This window comes from Phoca vitulina, unplaced genomic scaffold (assembly GCF_004348235.1).
Source record: "Phoca vitulina isolate PV1807 unplaced genomic scaffold, GSC_HSeal_1.0 scaffold16, whole genome shotgun sequence".
Classification (NCBI taxonomy): Eukaryota; Metazoa; Chordata; class Mammalia; order Carnivora; family Phocidae; genus Phoca; species Phoca vitulina.
Window position 1 is genome coordinate 31524070 of NW_022589719.1, and position 26033 is coordinate 31550102.

A 26033-nucleotide genomic window follows, 5' to 3' on the forward strand; every position below is an offset into this window, starting at 1 on the left:
GGGACCCCGAGGATGACATGAGGAAACACAGGGAAGGGCCTGGCACACAGTAGGGCTCAGGAATTGAGGACCCTTCTCTTCCTGCTTGTAGTTTTTCATGGCTCTGAAGGCACTTCTGTCATCTTACGTAGTTTTAAGCATGCATTTCTCGGGGCACCTGGGTGGTGCAGTCGGTTAAGCATCCGACTCTTGGTTTGGGCTCAGGTCATGATCTCAGGGTCCTGGAAGCGAGCCCCGCATCAGGCTCCACGCCAGCGTGAAGTCGGCTTGAGATTCTCTCTCTCCCTCCCCTTTTGTTCCTCCCACTCATGTTGTCTCTCTCTCTCTCAAATAAATAAATAAAATCTTTAAAAGAAATTACTTAAAAAATAAAATAACCATGCATTTCTCCTGGCCTTCCTTCTTCCCCCTCTCTACCTCCACTCCCTGATTAAATCATAACTTAGCTTCCTCAGGGCAGGGCAGTGTCTCACCTGGGTCTCTGTCCCCTGCCCTAGGCCAGACCCCACACCCAGTAAGCACTCAACCACACTGAACTGTGTTCCCACTTTGATCCAGCTGGTTAAGGGAGGCCACCAAGCCATTGTGTCCTAGTCTGAGTGTCTCAGAGCTTAGAACCTGGAAGGAGATGCTTGTCTGTTTGTTTGTTTGTTTTGAGAGAGAGAGAGAGCACAAGCAGGGAGAGTGGCAGCAGGCTGAGGGAGAGGGAGAGAAGCAGACCCCTACTGAGCAGGGAGCCCAATGCGGGGCTCGATCCCAGGACTCAGGGATCATGACCTGAGCCGAAGGCAGACGCTTAACCAACAGAGCCACCCAGACACCCCTGGAGCAGATGCTTGTTATTGCACACTCTTCTCTCCAGCTCACATCTGAACTTCTTTGAGTCCTTAGTTCGTGCAAGGAAGACATGTTGTAATGGGCTCAAGTGTGGGGTAGCATGGATTCTGGAGGGCAGGTAAAGAGCTGTTTATATTGAGGATACTTGGACTGGGTTAGGAGATGGGGCTGCCTTCCAATGCCAGGGAATAAGGACAGGGTGAGCCCATTTCCCCTCTTGCTCCCCACCCCCATCCCTGATCATCCAGCCCATTGTTGTAGCTAGAACAACTTCTGGTTCTTCTGGCTCAGGAAGGTGCCCCATGGACCTGTTTTTCTCCCTGAGATCTACACCTCAGGCGTACACATGCTGGCGTTGCCAGGACATGTTGGTGACGTGATCCTGGGATAGGTGGTTTCACACCTGTTTCTTTCCAGCCTGGGAACGGCTCAAGGTCTCCAGACTGTGTGTCTAAGAGAGGGCTCATGTGACTGCTCCTTGGAAAATCAAGTATGCCTGGCCTGGGTTTCTAGCATATAATTGGAGAGTCGCTGGAAGTCATTGAGTTCAACCTCTTCATTTTACAGATAGGAAACTGGGGCCCCGAGGAGAAGGGGCTTGTCCAGGCTGAGTCCGGCCAGGGACCCCCAGTCTTCCGACCACGGCGAAGAGTCGATCACCCCTCATGGCCCAGGTGCGCCTGCAATACAGGCTGCTGCCTGGGTCACCTTTACCCAGCACCCAGAACGGTGTGGATCCCTGACACGTCCCAGGAAGCATCTCCCTTTTACAGGTGAGGGGACCGGCCCCAAACCACACGCGAGTGAGCGCCCAGAGCTCGGCCACCATTCTCGACTTCCTTGAACCTTCGCGACACCTTGTTACAGGCCAGTGGGCAGGCCCGTGGGAGGCCACCTGGTGGCCAAGGACGTGAGCAAACCCGCGAGGCCACAAGGCGGGGCGTCCCAGGCTTGCGCGGGCCCGCGGGAGGAGTGAGGGCGCGGGCGCCGGGCAGAGCGCATGCGCCGCAGCCCCGGGCTCCCATTGGCTCCCGCGGGTTGGGAGGCGGGGCCGTGCGCGTCACGCTTCCTCCGCCCCAGCTTCCGTGTCGCAGCGCGGGGAGCTGGAACCTAAGCGGTTGCCGGAGTCCTGGCCCACTTCGGGGCGGGAGCCGGGGCTGGGGCTCGCGGTCAGACCGGGAGCCTGCGCTGAAGCCGCGGGCATTGACTCCCTGCGAGGTGAGAGCGCGGCGAGGCCCTGCGCGGGTCCCCGCCCCGGATGGGAGGGCGCCGTGCCCTGCCCGGGCATCCCGGCCAGCCGAGCTTCGACCCCGCTCCTGACCATCGGCGCCCTGACCCCTCCCGCCAGCCTCGACCTCGAGTTGGCTGAAGACCCGCTAGTCTGCACACCGGTGCCTCCAACTAACACTGTTCACCTTCGCAGATCAGCCGGGACTCCGCCTTTCTTCAGTGAGAGCTTGAGGGGCTCCCCAACCCTCACATCCCTGGACCCCACAGTAACCGTTCTTTCTCTTTCCCTCTGCAGATGGACGGGACAGAAGGCAATGCTGGGCACCTGGGCCCCGCTGAGCGGTCCCATCGAAGCAGCGTGTCCTCCGTGGGAACCCGAGGTGGGTCCCTGTCTCCATCACCTACCCTGCATAGGCAGTTGGGGAAGTGGCCCTGGCTTGTCATCTCTTTCATTAGAGAGAATTTTATATATTCATTAACAAATAAGGTCTGTGGAGGTGTGGAGAAGTGATAGAAGACAGAGCAGCTGGGCTCTGTCATTAGGCTGTTGGCCAAGGTGGGTACTGTTTCTCATTTGTAAAAGGCGCATGTCTTGCAGAGCTGTGAAATTCAAATGAAATCTCATGAATGAAAGGTGACACGTTTCCATTCTTTGATTTCTTTCTCACTAACAGTGGCTTGAAAGCAGGGATCATTATTTTCATTTTATAAGGAAGGAAATCGGGCCCTAGAGAGGTTAAGTCACTGGATGCTAGAGCCTTCCCTGCCTCAGTTGTCCCTACCTGAAAAGTGAGTCTGAATCACAGGCTCCTGGAGATGATTTTATGGTCTGTCAAGAAAGTAGCGGTTATAGCAGAACAGACTGGAAATCCAAAATGCACTTTCACTTGTGTCAATGATAAACTACGCCTTTGCCTTTCATAGGCTTCACCCCGATTTGATCCACAGCCACACTTTGAGAGAGGGGTGTTCGCCCTGCTTTACAGATGAGGCAACTGACACTCACGCTTGCTGAGGTCAGCCTGCTGGCCAGGGCCCAGGCCAGGATTGGGACCCAAGTATATCAGCCTCCAAGCTCGGTCTCCTCCACGGCACCTGCAGCTCGAGGGATGGGGATTTGAATCTGGCTGCTCTTCCAAGGGTCTCCCTTCGGCACCAAGCTCCAAATGAGAATGCCGTGGGCTGTCACAAGTAAACACTCAACTTTTTAGACAGTCCTGAAAGGCCATGGTATTGAGTCCTGAGGCTTGAAGAATCCTATGGAAGCTAAGCCCTGGAAATTGCTTTACCCTGGGGCAGCTTTAGGAATCCTCTATTCCGGTCTTAGCCTGGGCCACAGAGAGACAGCTACTTGCCTAAGGATAAACAGTGGGTTGGCAGCTCTCCTGCCTCCCAGCCTGATACACTAACTTCTATAATCTCAGAATGGATTGGGCCTGTCTCTGCCTCAGTCCCCACCTGTGGAATGTTCTCTGTCAAGGAAGAAGCCCGGCAGAGTCGTTGGGACTGCCAGGAGAGGGTGCGGAAGTGCAGTGGCCAGCCTATTTGAACCTTTGCGAGTTAGAGTGGGGCTAGGCTGGTCCCTGCACCAAAGTTGCTGGGTTTCTGGGTGGTTTGAGGATCTCGAGTAAGTCTTAACAGCACTTTTCACAGCGTCCTTTGGGGCTGCTGGGCCTCTGTCTCTGGAGTGTAGCCTTGGTCACCCCAAGGGGTGTAGGGTGGGGGGTAGAGGGTTCCTATGCCTAGGTGGCAGGCCCAGCTGACCCCGCCCAGCCTCCATTGCAGCAGCTGATGTGCTCGTGTACCTGGCGGATGACACAGTGGTGCCCCTGGCCGTGGAGAACCTGCCGTCACTCAGTGCCCACGAGCTGCACCGGGCTGTCCGTGAGGTCCTGCAGCTCCCGGACATCGCCCTGGATGCCTTCGCACTCTGGCTTGTGTCCCCCCTGCTGGGTAAGGCTTGGCAGTGAGAAGCCCAGGCTGGAGGGTTGGAGGGGCAGTGACCGGGGGCGGGGGAGGGGGCCGCTTCCAGAACCTCTGGCCACTGTGCATCAGGAGAAGGTGGGACTTGTGTATGGCCTGGAGCTAGCCCCCACTTTTAGGCCCCAGAGCCCCAAGAGGACTCCTGGCTCTTCTGCCCGCACCTTCTTTCTTTCTGCTGGTGGCAGAGGAAGGGTCAAGCCTGCCCCTCAGCCTCAGTGGTGCTGGAGCCTGGGGCATCAGGTGAAGCAGGACTGGGGGACAGGGAAGGAAGGGATCCACATTCACTGAGCATGTGGTCTGTGCCCCAGCCTGAGCTGGCATTTCTTGAGCGGAATTTCTTCTTACCCTAGTGGCCCAGCTCTGTGTTGCAGATGAAGAAGTTGAGGTTTGGAGTGGTGGGTTCAGTGAGTAGTAGGACTCAGAACAGAATGGAAGCAGGAACTGCATCCTGCTCCTTGGGGGCAGGGAGGAAGGGGGGCCTGGCCCGGGAAGCAGCCACCCCTGAAGGTGGGGAGGGCAGGACAGGCGGGAACCCGCCTTTTCTGCAACCCTGCTTGGCTTCTGGTCCAGGACCATCTGTGTCCTGCCCTTTCAGGCTGAGATCGCAAGGCGGGGTTGGAGCAGGAGTGGGGGCAGGGGAGGTCCCTGGGGCCTCCAAATAGGGCCTCTAGCCTCCTGGCTCACACAGGAAGGGGGTCAAAGGAGAGGAGGCCCCAAGAGGTGCCAGGGCCAGGCATGTCTGCTGAGCTTAAATACTCTCCTTTCTTGTAGAGGAACAGGGGCAAGAAGGGGGTGACTGGCCCCTCGGGACCCCTAGCAGTTACCTCTTTCTTGAGGCCAGTGGGATTTGTGCCTCTACCCTAGAGGGGGACCTCTGCCAGCCTAGTAGGAGAGGGAGTGCCCCTCCCATGTGTCTGCGTCCTGTCCGTTCCACCCCCCCACGGAAGCTTCCTGTACAGCTGCTCTGGCCCACCCTCTTCCTGCTGACATGTCTCCTCCACCCATTCCCCACCCAGCCCGGCTGCCCCTTTATCACCCTCCGGGTATTGGTCGGAACTGTGGGCCCCTTGGTTTGTATCTTCGGGAAGCGGGGGGTGGCTGGCCCCCGTGCCGCCTCAGGCTCCCTGTCCCTGCAGCTGGGCCCCTTGTCTGCTCCTCCTGCTTCCTCCGCCCCCACTCCCTTCTCATCACATTCCTGCTCCCCCCTCGCAAGAACATGAATGGGCTGCCTTTGTGGCCGGCAGGGTCACCCTGGGCCACCGCCCTGTCCAGGACAAGGGTGGCTAGAGGCCCCAGCATGAAGTCAGCACCCACTTGGTTCCCAGGCTGGGTTTCAGGAAGCCTGAGAGGTCATTTCAGCTCTGACTCGGGTCCCTCGGAACCCTTGGCTGCCCCCAACCCCGAGTGGGTTAAGCAGTGACAGATGCCCCAGGGCTATCAGGCAGGGACGGGGTGCAGCCTGCTGGAGCCGCCTTACAAGCTGGCTGTTTGGGGAGTGTTTGTCCTCAGTGCCCTTGTCACTCTGCTTGGAGGAGGCTCCAGGGACCACCAGTCTCGTTGGGTGAAAACCTCCAGGGGAAGGCCCCACCCGAAAGTGTGTGGGACCTCAGGGTCAGGGTCCTGCTGTGATCATGGGAGTCCTCTGAGCTGCTGGGGCTCAGGGTCAGGACTGGGCTGTGGGCAGAAGGAAGGGCACCATTGTCCCGGGTCCACTCTCCTCCTCAGTGTCTCCAGGGGTCCCAGCTCATCAGGTAGAGCCCCCTCCAGCACCCCCTTGCTGGCCGGTGATCTAAACGCTGGGGACACCGTGGGAAGCAGGACTGAAAGTGTCCTGCCCTCAGGGACCTCGCTGTCTAAAATGCAGTACAGGAGCTCGGATCCTGGTTTAGCCACTAACTCTTGGTGGCCTTGGGCAGGCACTGTCCCTCTTTGGGCTTCAGTTTTCCACCTGTTCGTGGGTGGTCTCTGTGCCCTCTAGCTCTGGCATCCTAGGAGTGTCCAGGCAGAGAGCACACGGAGGCCCCACTGAGTGGCCGGGTCGGTGGGGTTGCAAAGGGAGCCTCTCCTGGAGGGGAGAGGACCCTATCGTTGGGGGTGCGTGGCCAGTCCCCCTCCTGGGGAGTGGTGAGGCTGGGGTGGCGACGGATGGGTGTGGTCAAGGATCTAGGTTGGAAATGAGGGCTGAGGAGCCGCTGGGAAATCTAAATCTGAGAAGCGTTGGAGGAGAAGGGGTGTGAGGAAGCCAAATGCAGGGGTGGATGGGAGAGGCTGCGGGCAGGAGGGAGGCCAGTTTGGGGACTGTGGCTACTGTTTAGGTTAGCATCAGGGGCCAGATGGAAGCCCAGAGAACAGAGATGAGGACCTTTGACTTTAAGCTGGCAGCATATGGCACCGGGCCCTCTGGTGGGGGGTCAAGGAGGGAGATAGGGCTCAGAAACGAGGTCAGAAGGCAGGGGGAGTCCGTTGATGGCATAGATGTTACCATTGCTCGCTCTTTTATCCATAGCAGCCATACTCATTCATCACTGATGGCTTAGAAATGGCCTCTGACTTCTCAAAGGCCATGGTCCCTGCACATGAGGTGACAGCACTTTCTCATTCCTGGCCCAGGGTGTTGAGTCCCGGGGCCAGCTGGCTGCCCAGAGTCAAGGGACCGGGCGTGAGTGGTGCACTTGGCCACTCTGCCCCCCTCTGTGAGGGCCTGTGGCGGGCCAGGGGTACAGCAGTGGATGGGACAAAGCCACTCTTGCCAGAGTGACCTGAGGACTCACTGGCTAGTGGGGCATCGACAGGGAGGTGACATCAGATGGTGGTAAATCCTGTAAAGGCAACCAAATGAGCGTGCAGTTGGCGAGGTGGAAGGTGATGGGGGCGCTGCCTCAGTAAAGGGTCCGGGGAAGGGGACACTAGAACCAAGACCCAAGCCAGCCAGCCGTGTGAGGGTCTGGGGAGGGAGAGTGCCTGAGGCAGGAGGAACAGCAAGTGCAAAGGCCCCGAGGCACTGACAGGCTGGGAAGGTTCAAGCAATTGAAGAAGGCCGGTATGGCAGGAGCAGAGTGGGAGAGGGAAACAAGAAGGAAATGAGGTGGGGGAGCTGGATGGCATGGAATGAAGGTCAGCCGGAGGTCAGGCCTGGTGAGGGGGAGGCCCAGGCTGGGTCAGGGGCAGGGGAGGGCAGGCCCTCGGGCCTCTGGGCCTCAGTTACCAGCTTTGGGTTCTGCTTCCTGAGGCCCTGTGGGGTTCGTCTGTGCCACCATCCCTGGCACTTTCTGTCGGCCACAGCCTGCACTCCAGCCCACCCTCGGTGCCATAGTCAGAGGCTGGCGCTGCCTGGGGCGACCCTCTCTCCCCTGTGTGACTTTGGACAAGTAACTTAACCTCTCTGAGTCTCGTTTCTCCATATGCGTGATACTGTTATCACGGGGCAGATGCATGTAATCCGCTGGAAGTGCTTCTGGAAGCTTATACCTGCTCAGTTAATACTGGCCGTGACTGGGGCGCCCGGGGGGGGGCTCAGTCGGTTGAGCGACCCACTCTTGGTTTCGGCTCAGGTCGTGACCTCAGGGTCGTGAGATGGAGCCCCGCATCGGGCTCCGCACTCAATGGGGGATCTGCTTGGGACTCTCTCTCTCTGTCCCTCCCCCCAGCCCCCTGCATGTGCGCACGCACGCGCTCCCTCCCTCTCTCTCTCTCTCTGTCTCTCAAATAATAGATAAATAAATCTTAAAAAGAAAAAACCGTCGGCCACGACTGCCGTCCCTGTTGCCGGGTCAGCGGGCGGCAGTCGTCCCGCCGAGGCCACAGACGCAGGCCCTCTCGTCCCGCAGAGGTGCAGCTGAAGCCCAGGCACCAGCCCTACAAGCTGGGCCGCCAGTGGCCCGAACTGCTGCTGCGCTTCACGGACGCCCCCGCCGACCACGTGGCCGTGGGTTAGTGGGGGGGACAGCCCCTCGGGCCCCTGGGCCTCAGTTACCAGCTTTTACAGGTTCCTTGAGGGGAAGCCGGGAGAGGGTGGCTGGGGCGGGGTGGGGGGGGGGACAGCAAGCACGCTGAGATGAGCCAGGCGTCCCACTCTCGGGACGGCCCTCAGGTCCTGTCCGTCGCGGGGGGTGAGGGCCGGGCTGGGCCGGGCAGGGGGGCCAGGCAGTGACCCCAGCCTCTCTCCTCAGATGAGCCTTCCCTGCAGTTCCGAAGGAACGTGTTTTTCCCAAAGCGGCGGGAGCTCCAGGTGAGGCCGTGAGCCCCGGGTGGGACCACCCATCGCTGGTGCCCTGTGTCCCTAGACCCCTGGGCGCCGGTGCGCCGACCCAGCTGAGCAGCCCCTCCCTCCCGCGCCGGCCCGCAGATCCACGATGAGGAGGTCCTGCGGCTGCTCTACGAGGAGGCCAAAGGCAACGTCCTGGCCGCACGGTACCCGTGTGACGTGGAGGACTGTGAGGCCCTGGGCGCCCTGGTGTGCCGCGTGCAGCTTGGGCCCTACCAGCCGGGCCAGCCCACTGCCTGCACCCTGAGGTGAGGGCCAGTGTGACCCGGGGCAGGGGCCCGGGGTGGGGAGGGCTGCCCCGGAATCCTATTTCCAGGTGATCTTCCAAGATCGAGAGTCAGGAGGCCTCGGCCCTGGGGCTGGCCCTGATGCTGTGTGACCTTGGGCAAGTCACCCCACCTCTCTGAGCCTCCTTGCCCTCATCTGCACTGGGCCAAGGGGCCTGAGAATTGGGAGGTTTGGGTGAAGTGACATCTGGGAGAGGAGCCCCAGGTGTGTGTGAGGGTGGAGCCCAGCCTCCATCTGAGGTCAGGAGGGGCTTGAGCTTGTTCTTCTGGGGTTGCAGCCGGGACTGAGCACATACTGACCCCCCGTCACCAGTGACAGCCCAGCTTTGTCCCAAACTCCAGGGACGAGGCGCCATTCCTCAGACACCCCAGCACACTGGCTCTATGCTTCCCACCCCCCCCCAAGAGGCCGCGCTCCTCGCTGTGTCAGTTGAATCTGCCCAGGAAGCAGACCAGGCCATCCTCCAACCTCCGTGAACCATGATCCTGAGGTTCAGAGATAACCCTGGTGGAGATGAACTTCAGCACAACCTGCTCCTAGACCCGCGCCCCGCCCCACCGCGCCCCTGTTGGAGGAGACGATGCGCAGAGACAGGGCCCTGTGCCGGGTGACCAGCAGCCGGGGCCCCGCACGGACCACCCCACTCAGTTGAGCCTCAGGGCTCCCCAGCTGGGCTGGTGGCCATAGGAGCCCCAGCCCTGGGGCATGTCTGTTGCCGTTGCAGCTGATAACAAACGCAGCCCAAAGTGTTTATGCTCGAGGGACTCTGTTAGCCCGAGCAACGGACAGTCCTCGTTCTCCTGGTGGGGCCCCGTGTCCTCTGGGCCGGCTCGCACTCAGGCAGGGCAGGTAGCCACAAGAGTTGCGTATTGGCAGGGAGAGGTCTCTCCCCTTACACACCAGAGTCCTCAGCCTCACGCCGACGTCCCCTTCCCCTGGCTGGAGGCTGAGGTCCACCCGAAGGGGACACCGTGACCAGGGCGCTGATAGGCGGGCCCTGAGCCCGTACAGCCCCCATGGTGGGAGTGGGGAAGGCTGGATTTCCAGATGACAAGTGACAGTTGTGGCTGGAAGAAGGCATGTGGGGGCACAAGCCACGAAAGTGCCCACGGCAGCCCCGAGAAGGGTGGTGGCCCCCTAGACACCCCTCCTCACACCGCCCCACGGTTCACGGGGTTCCGTCCCCGCCTCAGCCCTGCTGCTGCCCGGGCCGCCTTTGCTGGTGGCCTGGGGCGTTCGGGCAGCAGAACCCCCTCCCCTCTGAGGTGAGAATGGCATCCTCAGCGACAGTTGGTGCCAGGCCCATGCCGCCGCCCTTCCATGCAAGTAGCGGTTAGCGTCCTTGTTTTATCCGCGGGGAACCCCTGAGAAGGTGCTCGCCGCCCCGAGACAGAGCCCCGGCTGCGCTCGGCCCGGGAGCAGCGCGGTACCCCGGCTGCCTGCTTCACGGTTGCGTGATTGGAAGCCTTTCCTTCTCGAACCTGTGCTGACGGATTGTGGGTTGGTGGTGGGTTTTGGTTTTGTTTTTGTTTTTGTTTTGATATATTCCTCTTTGGCAGAAAATATGTGGAGAGCTATAGGTCACTTGCCGCACCGTGTTTTCACTGTCAAAGTTCCCCTAGCTCAGAAATCCAAACCTTCCCGAGTTGGTGACACGGGCGCTGCGCTGAAACCCTCCAGCCACGGGCTGGCCGGGAGCCGGGCCTGCTCGCAGCTCCCCTGTTGGTCTCCCGGCCTGCCCTTCAGGCCCCTCGCCCACCAGGCATGCTGCTGGGCCCGCGGTCCTGTCCGGGGCCTCGCCTGCCCTTGCCCGGCAGCATGCCACCCCCTGAAGCCCTCGGCCCCTCTGGCCCGGCCCCCAGCGCCGGAGCCCCTCCTCATGCCGAGCACCCATCTTCCTTCCTCCGCAGGGAGAAGCTGGATTCCTTCCTCCCTGCCCACCTCTGCAAGCGGGGCCATGGGCTCTTTGCTGCCCTCCGGGGCCGAGGGGCCAAGGCGGGGACAGGCGAGCAGGGCCTGCTGAACGCCTACGGCCAAGTGAAGGAAGCGGTCGGCAGCGACAGCGAGCGCGGGGCCTCCCTGAGCCCCCACTACCGCGCCTACCTCCTCAAGAGCCACGAGCTGCCCTTTTACGGGTGAGCAACTCCCTGGCTGGCGTCCTCACGGGCAGCCGCAGCCCCGGGGGCTCTGCTGTCCCCTCCCCCCGGCAGCCCAGCGGTCTGTCTTGGCCTTTGCCAGCACGGCCTGCCAGGGTGCCCATCTCTGCGCCAGCCAAGCTCTGTCCTCACGTGAGGCGTGTCTTCGTGCCAGCACCCCGGGCCCCACGGGCACCGAGCTGGACGCCTGTCCTTCCCTCGCTCCCGTCACAGGCCAGGCCACCAGACGGGTCCTCTGCTTCCACCCGCCACAGTCACTGGGTCGGTGGACCTGCTGACCTTCCACTGAGCCGGTTCTCTCTCTCACGCGGTCCACATTGGCTCGGTGGCTCCTGTGTACCTACCGTGGCATTCTAGGCGCTGCCAGTACGTCGGGGGCAGAGAGGCCTGGCCCGTGCCTGGTGAGGCTGACGTTCCGGTGGGAAGGGAGACAGCAGCAGAGGTAGGAACAGACTGCAGGCAGGCAGGCAGGGGGGCAGCCGGGCGACCAGTGGGGACAGCGTGACCGTACTCGGAAGGGGAGATACGGCTCAGGCCAGGCGGTGATAACGCCAGAGATGTTGAGGGTAGAGTCGACAGAATTTGCGAGACGGATGTGCAGTGGAACGGATGAAGGAGAGGAGAAGGGACTCCAGGAGTCTGGTCCGAGTAACTAGAGGATGGCGTTGTCATCAGCCGAGATGGGCCTGGGCCATGGAGCGGGTTGGGGAAGGTTGGGGGTTTGGTTTTGGATGTGTCGATCTTGAGATGCTTGCTAGATACCCAGCTGGCAATTCCGAGCGGACATTCAGGTTTCTGAGTCTAGAGTCGGGTCATAATTGGTGGGCATCAGCATTTGGGTGGTTTGAAACCTGGAGCCCCAAGATGTGGCCAAGGAGGTGAGTGTGGACCAGGCACGAGGAGGACCTGGGCCAGCGAGGCGGGCAGGTGAGTCTACAAGCTAGGCAAAGGGAAGTGTCCTACAAGGGAGTGACCAGGCGTCCCATGCTGCTGCTTCCAGGTCAAGTTCAACATCCCCTGTGCAGCCGATAGTTGACCTTGGCTCCAGCATCATGGGGGTGGCAATGGGTGGAGGAGAGGGAGAAAAGACCGGAGACAGCAAGTGTGACCAACTCCTTCAGGGGTCAGTGCCATGAAATGGAGTCAAGAGGTGCAGCATTTGTGGCTGGAGTGGGGGCAGAAGGTCTTCAATTTTTATGATGGGTGAAATGCGTGTGTGCAGACGGATGATCGGCGACAAAGTGGGGTAGGTGAAGGCAGGCAAGTGGCTGCCCCGGGTCGCTTCAGGGACTCAGTGAAGTAGGAGTCCCAGCCATTCACTGACCTTGTAGAGGTCTTGCAGGAGCAGCGACAGGAGTGAGGCTGCTCTCGGGAATCGGAGGTAGCACGTGCGTGTCCCCAGGCCCGCCCCGGGGCGAGGGTACAGGCAGTCACAGAGCGGGATTCGGCAAGGGCTCTGGTTGAGCCTCGTGCAAGGGGGCGATGGGCCAGGCAGCCATAGGGGGAAGGACACGACGGGGCCATGAGAGGGTGGCAGCTCAGTGAGAGGGCATATCAGGGCCACTGCACCCTGTCCCGTCCCCTTCTCGGTGTCGAGCCCGAAGCCTCCCGGGGTGCTCCTTCATGGGTCCCCCACACAGGGGCAGCTGGACCCCACTGCTCCTGAAGGGTCGTGGCCTGACAGGCAGTGGGCCGCGGGGCTCTCCCCACCCTGACATAGCCTGGCCGCCTCCCACAGCCTCAACCTTGAGTCCTGGGGCTCCTGGCCGTTCCCCGAACATAACTTGCTGTCCCACACCCAGGTTCATGCTCTTCCCTCCATCTGCGGTGCCCACCCTTCTCTGTGCCCCTCAGTTCCTCCCCCTGCCTGTTCAAACCTTCCTGTCCTGCGTGACCAGCGCAGCTGCCACCACCTCCAGGAAGCCTCCCTCCCACTCCCCTCTCAGTTTTCGTTCACCCTTCAGTCACCAAAACAGCTTAAACTTCTCATGTGCCCGGGACAGGGCCTGGCCAGAGCACTGTGGTGATGGAGCCCAGACCCTGGACCGTCTGTTCTTGGTGCCCGAGGTGACAGGCTAACGGCAGTTCCCCTCCCCAGGTGCGCCTTCTTCCATGGCGAGGTTGACAAGCCGGCCCAGGGCTTTTTGCACCGGGGCGGGCGGAAGCCAGTGGCTGTGGCCATCAGTCTGGAAGGCGTGCACGTCATTGACAGCAGGGAGAAGGTACCTCCAGCTCCTCCAGGGTGGGACCTGGGTGGGGGGCAGGGGGCCTCACCGGAGAGGGAGTAGGGCCCTTAACCCAGGCCTTCCTGGTTCTCCTGGGCCCGTGGTTGGCCTGGAGGCAGACTAGATGGCTCGTCTGGCCTCCCTCCCTCCAATGTCCTGGGGCTTCCGGTGTCATCCGGGAGCTTCCTTGAGGTCTGCTCTAGATCAGCTTCTCTGCCTAGCAGGCTGAAGCAGGAGGGTGACTGGGGCAGGGGGAGGCTGCAGCTGGGATTAACCCTCTGAGTGGAGGGAATCTGGCACGGCCTGGCCGCTCTGTTGGACCAATGGCTAGAGACTCGCTATTGGTTTTCCAGAAAAGCCTCGCGACTAGAAGCCCTCCTTGATTGCCTGAGTCCTGCTTCTCCCCGCCCCCTACCCACCGCCCCATGTTTGGCTCAGGCTCTCTCTTGGTTCCCTATGGAGAAGGTCGCATCCGCATCCCGCCCTGTGGGGTGATTTGCACTTGGGCAGGAGTCTCTCCTAAGCCAGCGGGAAAGTGTTGGGTGATTACTGCTTGTCCCCAGAGTGGGACCTCAGCCCCTCCTGGGCACCTGTGCCCAAACATGCTGGGCCCAGAGCCCAGCTCAGTCTCCTGCTGAGATGCTACCCAGCTGAGCTCCTGGAGAAGGTTGCCCCTCCTACCTGTCGCTCCCCCCGTGTGACTGCCCCAGCTGTCAGGGGCTTGGCCCACTGGTGAGAAGTGCGGCAGCTTAGGAGCTGTCACCTCCCCAGACCACAGCCCCCTGTGAGGGTCTGATGAAAGCAGGGATGCCTCGGAGAGACTCACACAGGAATTTAGATTCAGCCTTAGAGGTAAATAGCCTGGCCAGGTGTCCCCTCCTGGTGGCACCTGAGCAGGACAGGGTAGAGGAATGGACTCCGCTCAGCCGAATCCAAGCTCTGCGTCTCCTTCTGGGCAGCACGTTCTGCTCGGCCTGCGCTTCCAGGAGCTGTCGTGGGACCACACCTCCCCCGAGGAGGAGGAGTCTGTCCTGTGGCTAGAGTTTGATGGGGACAACGAGGGCACACCGGTCAACAAGCTCCTCAAGATCTACTCCAAGCAGGTAGTGGGTGTTGCTGGCACTGGGGTGGGGTGGGGGCAGGGTAGCTGGGCGCAGGGCGCCCCAGACTCTTGGAGGCTCCAGGCTGGCTGACGAGGAGGTGAGAGGGCTGCTGAGGGCCTGGGGACCGGGGAGGGACTGACACCAGCTGACCTGGAGCCACCCTTGTGAGTCAGAAGGCCTGGTTTGGCGCTTCCCTGGGCTTCCCGGTGCTCTGTGAGCAGCCCGCACTGGCTCTCCATCCGAGGCCCCCTGGGAGTTGGGTGCTCTCGGAGCAGGGCAGGCAGGGTAGGGCGAAGGCCCCAGAGGGCCTTTGTTTCATGCCCTTTACCCAGCACCCACCTCTGGCCCTCCTGCTCCCGCCCTGGTCATGGCACAGGCCTCCCTCCCACACCTTGTCCTTCCCGCTCGGCACTGACACTGGTCGGGATTCCTGCCCCTGAAAGCACACCTCTGCCCCGGCTGCCATCTGGGGCACCCTAGAGCCCTTTTTTAAAGTAAATATTTTATTGAATTATACATAGAGACAAGAGCCCAAATCCTAAGTGTATAGCTCAACAGGTTTTCCCAAAATAAACCTATGTAACACCTTTCAGGCTGCGAAATAGAACCAGGACCCCAGGAGACCCCTCAAACCCCCTCCCAGGCCTCCCCTCCCCCCCACCAAGGGACCCCCATCCTGACTTGTTTCACCTGGAGTCGTTCTGGCTGGTTTTGAACCTTCTAGCAGCAGGGTGTTCTCTTCTGTCTGGTCTGTTCCGCTCTGTCCTCGCCCCGGGTAGTAGCGGCTCGATCTTTCGAGATGCTCTCTGGTCTTCCAGCATCCAGATTCGCCAGTCTTGACTTCCGCGTTCCATCACTGAGGGACACCTGGGTTTCCGGTTTGGGACCGTTGCCAGCAACACTACCATGGTCACACGTGTCCTTCGTGCCCGTGCGCAGGAGCGGAAGGGCCAGCTGTCCCCCGCGGTCATGCCCGTGAGCCTGCCCCGCATCCGCTTAGCCGCTCTGGAGGGGGAGTCGCGCGATCTCCTGGTGTTTTTTTCCTTTATTTTTCAGTCCGTTGTACTGAGGTATGATTTACAGTCAGCACCCGTTTTAGCAGTAAGTTCTGACGCGTTGACGTGCCCGTGTAACCAGCACAGTCGGGCGACGGAGCAGCTCATTTGCTAAGCTGGTATCTTCCCAGACCTGACACGTCTGTTTACACCTTTTGTCTGTTTTTTATTGGAGTAACTTGCATCGTCCCCCAAATCTCCGCATGGCTTTTGTTGCCATCTCCCCCCTGCCTGATGACGTTGAGCAGCTTTTATGTATTTCCTTGCCATCTGGAGATCCTGTCTGTTGAAGTCTTTGCCAGTTTTTCTTTGGGGTTGTCTTTTTTTTTTTATTCATCGTTTTGTACATTTCTTATTGCTTTCAGAGTCATGCCCCACCAGGGCATCAAGTAGCCTCCCCTTAGCTCTCCCTAGAGTTTCGCTTTCTCCAGAGCGAAATAAGTACACTCAGCTTGGGGCGCCTGGGTGGCTCAGTCATTAAGCGTCTGCCTTCGGCTCAGGTCATGGTCCCAGGGTCCTGGGATCGAGCCCTGCATCGGGCTCCCTGCTCAGCGGGAAGCCTGCTTCTCCCTCTCCCACTCCCCCTGATTGTGTTCCCTCTCTCGCTGTGTCTCTCTGTCAAATAAAGAAATAAAATCTTTTTTAAAATAAATAAATAAAATAAAAAATAAAAAGATTTTAATTTATTTGAGAGAGAGAGAGAGCACGAGCGGTGGGGAGGGGCAGAACGAGAGAGAAATAGAAAAGCAAACTCCTCCAAAAAATAAAATAAAAAAGAAAGAAAGAAAAGCAAACTCCCTACTGAGCAGGAAACTCGACGCGGGGCTCGATCCCAGGACCCAGAGATCATGACCTGAGCTGAAGGCAGATGCTTAACCGACTGAGCCACCCAGGTGCCCCTCTAATTCTTTTTTTTTTTTTTTTTTTAAGATTTTATTTATTTATTTGACAGAGAGAGACAGCGAGAGAGGGAACACAGCAGGGAGAGTAGGAGAGGAAGAAGCAGGTGTCCCGCCGAGCAGGGAGCCTGATGCGGGGCTCGATCCCAGGACTCTGGGATCAGGACCCGAGCTGAAGGCAGACATTTAATGACTGAGCCACCCAGGTGCCCCTCTAATTCTTAATAAAATTTCAGAAACTAGACGTTTTATAATTTTAAGTCTGTGATTCATTTCAAGTTACTTTTCTACATGAAGTGTGATATATAGATCAAGATTCTCTTTTTTTCTTTTTGTTCCAGTGTTATTTGTTGAAAAGACTACCCTTTCTTCGTTGAATTGCCCTTGTGTCTCTTTTGCATTTCAATTGGCCAAGTGTGTGGGAGTCTATTTCTAGATTATCTGTTCTGTGCCCTTGATCTATGTGTTTGTCTTTCACTAATACTACTGTATTGATTACTGAAACTTTACAGTAAGTCTTGAAATCAGGTAGTATGATTTCCAGAACTTTGTTCTTTTTCAAAATTGTTTTTGACTATTCCGGTTCCTTTGCATTTCTATATACATTTTAGGATAAGCTTGTTGATTTCTGCCCTTCTTTCCCCAAAAAAGCCTTCCGGGATTTAGATTAAGATTGCATTGAATCTGTAGATTAATTTCGAGAGAACTGACATCCTAAGTCTTCCAGGCCATTATTTGTCTTTGATTTTTTTCACTAATATTTTATAGTTGTCAGCATAGAAATATTGTACATCTTCTATTATATTTATCCCTAAGTATTTCTTTGCTTTGCTTTGCTTTCTTTCTCTTTTTGGTACTACCGTAGATGATACTTTTTATTTTTATTTATTTTTTTTTTTAGTGACATAAAAGTTTATTCTTTTCTCAAATAACATTATGCGTAGGCAGTCCAGATCTGTTATTGTGAACTCAGAGTCCTTTACCTTGTTGCTCTGCCATACCTTTAAATTCACCTCATGGTCCAGGAGAGCTGCTTCAACTCCAGCCATCACATCTACATGCTAGACAACAGGAAGAAGAGAAAGGGAGGAACACCATGACTTTTCATTTCAATTTTCGGTTGTTCATTGTGGTATGTAGAAATACAGCTGAGGGGCGCCTGGGTGGCTCAGTCGGTTAAGCGTCTGCCTTCAGCTCGGGTCGTGATCTCAGGGTCCCGGGATTGAGCCCCACATCGGGCTCCCTGCTCCGCGGGGAGCCTGCTTCTCCCTCTCCCTCTGCATGCCACTCCCCTTGCTTGTGCTCTCTCTCTTTCTCTCTGTCAGATAAATAAATAAAATCTTAAAAAAAAAAAAATACAGCTGATTTTGTTAACTGCATACTCATATGCCCTGCCACTTTGTTAAAGTCACTCACTGGTTCTGTTAGTTTTGTTGCAGATTCTTTGGGGTTTTCTCTGTAGACAGCCATGTCATCTGTGAATAGGGACAGTTGTATTCTGGCTTTCCAGTCTGCGTGCCTCTGTCTGGCCTGATTGCACTCTCTCGGACCTCCAGGACAGTGTTGAATAGGTGTGAGCAGACATCCCGACTTGCTCCTGACCTCAGGGGAAAGTGTGTTCAGTCTTGCTCGAAATAAGTATGGTTTTAGCTGCAGGTTTTTCAGAGACACCGTCACTGGGTCGAGGACGTTCCCTTCTATTCCTGGTGTGCCAAGCATTATCTTGAGTGGATGTTAATTTTGTCAAACCTGGTGTAGTTTCAGTGGCAGGCCCCCTGACTGTCAGGGAGCATCGCGCTGTGACTGAGGCCTTGTCCCAAGGAACTTAGAGGGCTCCCTGTTGTGCTTACAGCCCAGGGCCCTCTGTCCCCATTGGCTGCCATCCTGTTCTCCAGCCGACTGTAGGTCTGCTTGGCGGAGTCTCTCAGTGACAAAAGGAGGCAGGTGTGGAGAGTGGATGCTGGCTTTTGCTCCTGGGCCCCCTCCCCAGGATGGGTTGTGTTGCCGCAGGGCCACCCTGGGCTGCACTGGGTGGGGGCAGGCACCAGGCCACTTCTGTGTCACCGTGGGGCCATCCCCTTGGCCTCTGACCCTGCTCCTCCTGTGGGTCCTCTTCTTGGAAGCACCAGCAGGCGTCGATCTGCCTCGGTCGCTGCCGTGTCCCACGGCCCATCGCAGCACCTGACATGGGGTAGCCGCTCTGTAACTAAGGGACGCCGCCCGCTGACAGCTTCCTGTCTGTGGATTCATCCGACCCCTGGCGTCCCCATCATATGGTGTCCAGACCGTGCTCGCTGACACCCGGTCACTTCCCCTTTTCTGTCAACATGTGTTACATGTCAAATTTGTTGAGAAGGTAGCGCTTTTGAAGAATGGGCTCAGAGGGAGCCACCTACCGTCACCCCATGTGGCCTGGCCACCACCTCCCTCATAGGCCTGCAGGTTCTTCTCTCAGACAAGTCTCCTCCGTTCCTACAACCCGGAAAGCCCCGCCTGGGTCCTCTTCCTCCCTTCCTCACCCTCCGCTGACAGCTGAGCTTCTTTCCCCCTCTGGCCTGACTGCTGCAGCCCACAGCACTCAGCCTTCCGGGCCTGGGCCTTCTGCCGAGAATGCTTTCTTACCCACCCCACCTCCCAGACCTGAGACGGGGACCCCTACTCGTCCATCAGGACTGACCTCCGAAGTCACCCCAGATGGATGCCTCCCCTGTCGCCCGGCCCACAGAGCACCTGACTTCCCCCCCCTTCCTTTTCTTGTGTAAATGGCGTTTGTCATCTGCCTGCCCCAGCAGAAGGCAGGGGCCCGTCCATCTCATCCAGCTCACTCCACGGAGTATGGAAAGGCTGGGCCTCAGGAGGCCTCAGCGTGGCCCCTCTCTCCTCCCCAGGCCGAGCTGATGAGCAGCCTCATCGAGTACTGCATTGAGCTGAACCAGACGTCGGAGCCCGCCGCCCCCCAGGAGAACGTGTCCGGCCCCCCCGCCGCCGCTGGCTCCCCGCCGCCCCCCGCTCAGCGCCCACCGCTGCGGAGGCAGGGCAGCGTGGTGTGCAGCCGCCTCCAGCATCTCTCCACCATCGACTACGTGGAGGAGGGTGAGCACGCACGCGCACGCCACGGGGGCCCCAGGGACAGGGCTGCTGAGCAGTTCCGGAGACAGCGAGTTAGGGTCCAGCTGGCAGGGACCTAACTGGGGAGAGGGCGTGAAGCCGGGTGAGGGTCGCGTCTTGTGAGCTCTGGGACTGGGAGTGGGGGCCTCTGGGGCCCTGGCATCCTTTGCTGTCCCTGTCACTGCCGTGTCCACAGATGTGTTCCCTGCGGCCGTGTCCAGATGTGACGCCCTAGAAACTGCCGATGTCTGTTATTTCAGGTGTGGGTACAGAAACAGTGGGGCCACGTCCGGTGGAATCAGGGCAGCTGGTAAACGGGCAGTGCTGTGAAGGCAGCGTGGTGTCTCAGACCGAGCCCTGGAGCAGACAGACGTTTATGAAAGAACTGGTGAAGTCTGGAAGTGTGTGGTTTAGTTAATCATGTGGCACCAGTGTTTATTTTTTAGTTTTGGCAAACATATGATGGTAATGGAGGATGGCAGCCAGCATCATGAGACGCTGGATGAAGGCATATAGGAACTCTTTGTATTATTATCTCTGCAACTTCTCGATAAATCTAGAATTATTCCAAAATAAGAAGCTTTTAAATGCAGTAACTAAGACCTGCATTTATTTATTTATTTATTTATTTAAATTTTTTTTTTTTTTTAAGATTTTATTTATTTATTTGACAGAGAGAGACACAGCGAGAGAGGGAACACAAGCAGGGGGAGTGGGAGAGGGAGAAGCAGGCTTCCCGCGGAGCAGGGAGCCCAATGTGGGGCTCGATCCCAGGATCCTGGGATCATGACCCAAGCCGAAGGCAGCCGCTTAACCGACTGAGCCACCCAGGCGCCCCGTATTTAAAGATTTTATTTATTGGGGCGCCCGGGTGGCTCAGTCGTTAAGCGTCTGCCTTCAGCTCAGGTCATGATCCCGGGGTCAAAATCTTTAAAAAAAAAAAAAAGATTTTATTTATTTATTTGACAGAGAGAGAGACAGCAAGAGAGGGAACACAAGCAGGGGGAGTGGGAGAGGGAGAAGCAGGCTTCCCGCCAAGCAGGGAGCCTGATGCGGGGCTCGATCCCAGGACTCTGGGATCTGGGACCTTAGCCAAAGGCAGACGCTTAACGACTGAGCCACCCAGGCGTCCCCGGATACAGTATTATTAACTAAAGTCCTTCGTTTTAGCCTAATGTCCTTTCCAGTGGCAGGCTCCCATCCAGGACGCCACACTACATTTAGTTGTCAAGTCTCCGTAGGCACCGCCGGGCTGCGAAGGTTTCTCAGATTTCCCTGGGTTTTGACCTTGACGGTTTGGAGGAGGACTGCTCGGGGATACTGTAGGATGCCACGTTACTGGAATTTGCCTGATGCTTTCCTCGTGCTCAGGCAGGGGTTGTGCGCTGGGGAGGAAGGTCCCGGAGGTAAAGTGCCATTTTTATCACATCATATCAAAGGTGCATTAGGACAATTGGTGTTGACCTTGTCACCTGGCTTGAAATTCTAACTTGTAAGAATTCTTTTTGTCTTACTGAGGCTCACCTTCAGCCAGCCGTCCGTGTTGTAGGTGTTTTATTTCTTTGGTCTGTTCTTGAACTGGTTTGAGCAAAAGCCCCTGGGACAGCATAGCTGGCCCGACATCACATGCAAACCCGGATTTGCCTCTGATTCGGGAGGCTGGCCACGCGGCTCGAAGAGCTTCCGTGCGGGGCTGAGGCTCAGACAGTTCGTGGCTGCCACGAGGGGGACGCCGTCTGAACAGGCTCTGGAAGGAGCCAGCCTCTGGCTCCACTGGGGGCCTGGACCATCACACCTTGGGAAGCCCGCCCTCAGCGTGTTCCTTTTTCCTTGATAGGTCAGCAGATCAAGCGGGTGAAGCCGAAGCGCACCACATCCTTCTTCAGCCGGCAGCTGTCCACGGCCCAGGGGAGCTACACCGTGGTGCAGCCCACCGACAGCCTGGAGCAGGGCTGAGGGCAGCGGCGCGGGGCATGGCCGCGGGTCCTGGCCCAGCAGTCTTCCCCCAGACGGGCAGGACCAGGCTGCGGCTCTGGGGTCGGGCAGGAGGGCTACCTCGACAGGGAAGAAGTGGCTTCTGCCTGTGACGGCACACGGGCCACACCCAGGCTGGTGGGGGACTCGCGCAGGGTCCTCCTCGCAGCCTGCCTGTGCTTCCCCTGGACTCAGCCCCACTGCTGTCTCAGGACCATCAGAGGAGGCTCTGGCCGCCCCCTCCCAGCCAGGGACTTGCCCTTGTGCCCCTCTCAAGATGGACAGTGTCCCCTGCCCTGAAGTCCTCGGTGGCAGTGCTGACGGCAGGGGACCGATGAATACGGTTTGGGACCCGTAGGTCCTGTGTGTCCTTGGTCATTTCCCCAGACTTGGTGACCACATCCCCACCTTCCTTCTGCCGCATTCCACCCCTGCTGCCAGTCTGGGCATGGCCCTGTGGGGCAGGAAGGAGGCCTTCCTGGATTGCACCACAGCAGGGACAGAGAGGGTGAAGCCTCGCACTCATACCCTCTCTGGCTGGGTGGAACTGGAGGGAGCCAGGCGGGGCCCAGCTCGGGGAGCACTCTGTGCCCCTCACTCAGGCCTCGTGGTCAGGACACATTCTGACCGGAAGGAAAGTGCCTTTTTGCCAGCCTTTGGGGACAACACTGTGCCTGGAGGTGGCTGTCCTGTGGACCAACGTGCCCACCAGACCCATACTCCACACTTGGGGAGGCTCCCAAACCACCCTGGTCTGCAGGTTTTCGTTTTGCTCTTTTTTCATCTGCTTCGGTTCCACGAAGCCTGGGGGCTCTGGGGTAACTTGAGGAGGACGCCCCCACCCACCTCGGAGCTGCTGGCTCTCCCTCAAGATGGCGCCGTGGTGTCCATCCGCCCGACCCTGGGGGTGGCCTATGGGCGGGGGACGTCCCATGCCAGCTGGTCTCCTCTTTCCAGGGACATTGTAGGGAGGCTGGATCTGGCGCTGGGCGTAGCCTTTCCCCCTGCTTCACCCTCCTGGCTTCTCCCAGAGGAGCCAGCCTAGAGGAGGTAGAGGACGGCCTTCCCAGCCCCTCTGCGCCTCGGTGGGTCCATGGCCCGGCTCAGCGCTGGGCTCTGCTTTGTCCTCCCTTCCCCGTGGAGTGCCTTGGCAGAGGAAATGCAAACTGGCCTCCAGGGTCAGAGCCTGCTCCCTCCTCTTCCTTTTGGTGACTTTGGAGCACTCCAGATGTTCTGAGCTGGGCTTGCCTCCAGCAGTAGGGACTCTGTTGTTTGTTAAAATAAATTGGGGTCCCCAGGCTTTTGGAATGTCCCAGCCAGGGGCCATCTCGTCTCCCCTCCTGGAGTCACCGGAGCGGCCGCCCAGCCAGCCTGGCACCCAGCCCTCTGGTTCTCTCCTCCCACTCGCTGTTTTGACCCAGGTGAATGTTTATCTGCTAGGCTGACGGGTTGGGTGGGGGGTGCTGGCGTGGACACACATCACTTGTTCTTACTCTTCAGTCTCTCCGCTGTTCTCTGAGCATCCCTTGTGTGCCATGACCTTTTCTGCCTGCCCTTTGGGACAAAGCAGTATTTTACCAAGTGCCCTTTGAATATTCTCATTCTTTTGTATCATGTGACTTCTTAATAATAAAATAAATTTCCAACAAATTTTGGGTGGTTTACGTTATGAAATAACGAGAGTGTGTTAATTATACCCCAGGAGTCAATTACAGGCTGCTTGTTTGCTTTCTATCAGATACCCATCAAGGTATGCAGCTCTCGGCGCTGCTGAGCTGAATTTGATGAAGGGCCCGGAGTGACGTTTTCCAGTCTCGGTGGTTGGTCAGGGACTCCCAGGGTAAGGAGGTCCAGGAGGGGTTTGGGGGTTCATGGTGGGAACCAAGCGGGGAGGTCTGCAGGGAGGCAGGGGAACAAGGAGCTGACAGGGAGCAGGCTGGAGCCTTTGTCCCTGTCCCATGAGCCTATGCCAGCCGCCATGGCCTGTTAGACCCCCTGCTTCCCCGTTCCTCCTCACACCTAGGGGAGGGGGCCCCGGGCACAGTCCGGACTCCAGCACCTCAGCCAAGAGGCCAGAGAACCGAGGAGGTTTGGGTGATTCTCGCCCACGCGGAGGGCTCCTCATGCCCTGGGCCTGGCCAGGAGGCAGTTCGTTTGCCACGGATCCTGTTGTGGGTAGCCACGGGCTTTGGCCCTGTAGGGTGAGCACACCATTCGGGGTTTGGAGTTCACACTGTGAACGATTTGGGAGCTAGAAGGAGCAAGCCATGTGTCTCTGTGGCAGTGAGGACTGGGACCAGGGCCTCTCCCCTAGTCATGCCTTCTGTGGGGTCTTCCAGCTGGCAAGGTCAGCATGATGCCACGACTGGGGGCACTTACATGAGCCTCCACTTCTTGACCTTTAAGATTGGACTGAGAATAGTACCCTTCTCGTAGGGTTGTTGCGGTGCTTGAGGGTCTGGCGGTGACTAGGCGCTTGGTAGGTCTTAGCTATTTTCACCATCATCTAAAAGTCCTGTGTCTGGAAGCTGGCAGGGATGACGGGACCCCCTGAGAGGCCAGAGCCTGCCGATGGCACGGACACCCCCACTCTGCTGGGTAAGGGAGTGCCAACAGCCTGGAGCCTGGCCAACCTGGAGCCCCTTCCTCTTACCCAGGTCCCATCAGCCCTAAAAGATGGGCCCAGCCTTATTGGCTTAAAACCATACACATTCATTGCCTCACAGTTCTGTAGGTCAGAAGTCTGAAATGAGTCTCACTGCACAAGGGTCAGGGTGTTGGCAGGGCCTCATTCCTTCTGGACACTCCTTTCCCTCTGCAGCTTCTAGAGGCTGCCTGCACTCCTTGGCTGGTGGCCCTTCCTCCATCTTCGCCTCCAGCCAGTGCAGGTGAGTGACATCCTCACATCTCTCTCTTTTCTGTTCTCCTCTTCCAAGCCAGTGTGGATAATCGGGGGCCATCTCCCTGTTAAAGCCGGCTGACTGGCACCTTCCATTCCTCTTTGCCACATACCCTAACATTCACAGGCTCTGGGGATCAGGACGCAGACATCTTGGAGGGATCTTATTCTGCCCACCATGCCACCCCTCCCGCCACAGCCCTGCTCCACTTTGTGCTCCAGGTCGGCCCCTTTGCCCCCTCTGCCCAGGCCTCATCCCACTCCCTGCCCTGGAAGCCAGGGGAGCGACCTGTCCTGTCCGTGGGCAGGCTCCAGCTGACTGGGGGCCCCCTTCTAGGACCACCACCCGGTCTCCACCGCCAGTTCTCCAGGTGGTTCATGGGCCTAAGTGCAGAATGTGCCCCCTCAGCCATACACATACACACCGTTTCAGTCACCAACGGCTGTCCCTCACAGAAGGGCCTTCGTGCTCTCTCTGTGGCCACCCAGCATGGCAAAGGAGAGGACACTGCCCCCACCCTTCACTGTGTGTCGTCCTCCACCCCCACAGCGGCTGACCCTGACAAACCACCCCTTGTGATCTGCACAGGGACCAGCAGATAGACGGGGAGACCTGGGGGCTGGGGCAGGCCTCTCAGTTGTCTGAGGCCTTGGAGCCTGTGATCCCAACCCCAGGCACCCTTGAGATGACCAAAGAAGGGTCAGGGGAGGGAACCCAACTGAGAACCAGCTCCCCGTGGGGAGGCAAGGTGGCTGCCCCAAGGTACCCTGGGAGTTGGCTTCCTGGTCTGTGAGGCACTCTGCCCTCTCTTGTTCATGTGGGCAGCATGCAGGGGGGTGGGGGTGGGGTCCCACTGCCTCCCCCATGAGCACCCTGGGGTCGGGCGCTGAGGTGGCACCAGCCCAAATCCCTGCTCCGAGTGGGCGGTCAGCAACATCTGACTGGATGGTGAGGCCTCTGCCGAGGCCGCCCCCCCCCCCCCATGCAGCGTGCCCCGAGGCTGTCGCCTGGACAGAATGAAGGTCAAGCTTCAGGGCCCTCCCCTTTGCAAGAGCTCCTCCCAAGGCTCTGGGATGGCCTATCAGTGTGTTCAATGGTTTTGTAAATTACGCAAAAGAAGGATTTAGAAGATTATTTTTCTGGAAAGAGAGCCCCTAGAACTATAAGCTTCAGTCCACACAAAGCCTAGCTTGGTCTCTGCCCACCAGACATACCAGCTCCCCTTGTTTTTAGAACCTACCCTGCAGTCTCCCCACCTGGGGGCCTTTGTTCAGCACTCCTTAACCCCCTCCCCACCTTGGCTTCCCCACACACCCCCAGTCCACATTCCCTTCACCCTAGCTCCCCACACTGGACAGGCGTCCCTGTCCTTGGGATCAGACCTTTCTCCCCTGGAGGCCAAGACCCTAGTCAATGTCTGACTCCTCCTCCCAGCTGTGCAGCCTTAGGCAAATTTTCTCACCTTTCTGGGCCTCCACTGCCTCATCTCTAAAATGGGGATGATAGCAATACCTACTCGTCCGGCTCCTGGGAGAGACAGGAGGCCTGTGTAATGATTTCTTCCGACGTCCAAGGGCAGAGCACGGTGTTTTGCACACATCCGCAAATGAGAGGCGGGCCCCTGTTCGCAGAGGCAGGAGAGGTGGTCAGTGAGATCAGGATCCCCCACCGTCGTGAGGCCGGAAGTCGCCTCTGTGAGCCCCGGTTCCTTCATGTGTGAAGTGAGGATGATCAGCCCTGCTTTAGGAGGTTGTGGGTGACGCTGCGGAATCGCCCTTGTGGCTGCGTCTCCGAGTGACTGTGTCAGGTTCGCTCACTCACTCGCCCCTGAAGACCACGTCCCAGAAGGCATTTTCATGCATATCTGTTCCACCTGCAGGAGGCTCCTGGGGCTCTCATGACAAAGTACCACGAGCTGGGGGGGCTTCAAACAATTGCAATGTATCTCACAGTTCTGGAGGCCAGAAGTCCCAAACGAGCTGCCGGGCGAGCCATGCTCCCTGGGGAAGCT

The 26033-nt window shown here is 58.3% G+C and overlaps 1 protein-coding gene across 4 annotated transcripts; it reads left to right on the forward strand.

Annotated features, from left to right (window-relative positions):
- The first annotated feature begins 1920 nt into the window (after positions 1 to 1920).
- Positions 1921 to 22764, forward strand: FRMD8 (FERM domain containing 8). 4 transcript variants are annotated; one of them, XM_032414702.1, is made up of 11 exons: positions 1921 to 2055; positions 2363 to 2447; positions 3853 to 4020; positions 7878 to 7979; positions 8220 to 8278; positions 8396 to 8562; positions 10513 to 10737; positions 12857 to 12980; positions 13943 to 14086; positions 18929 to 19133; positions 20986 to 22764. In XM_032414702.1, the coding sequence occupies exons 2-11, from the start codon at positions 2363 to 2365 to the stop codon at positions 21102 to 21104; spliced, it is 1398 nt and encodes a 465-aa protein (XP_032270593.1). In that variant the 5' UTR covers positions 1921 to 2055; the 3' UTR covers positions 21105 to 22764. The 4 variants fall into 4 exon arrangements, with proteins under 4 accessions (XP_032270593.1, XP_032270594.1, XP_032270596.1 ...); XM_032414703.1 differs by lacking the exon at positions 7878 to 7979; XM_032414705.1 differs by lacking the exons at positions 18929 to 19133; positions 20986 to 22764 and adding an exon at positions 17066 to 17202.
- The last annotated feature ends 3269 nt before the right edge of the window (positions 22765 to 26033 follow it).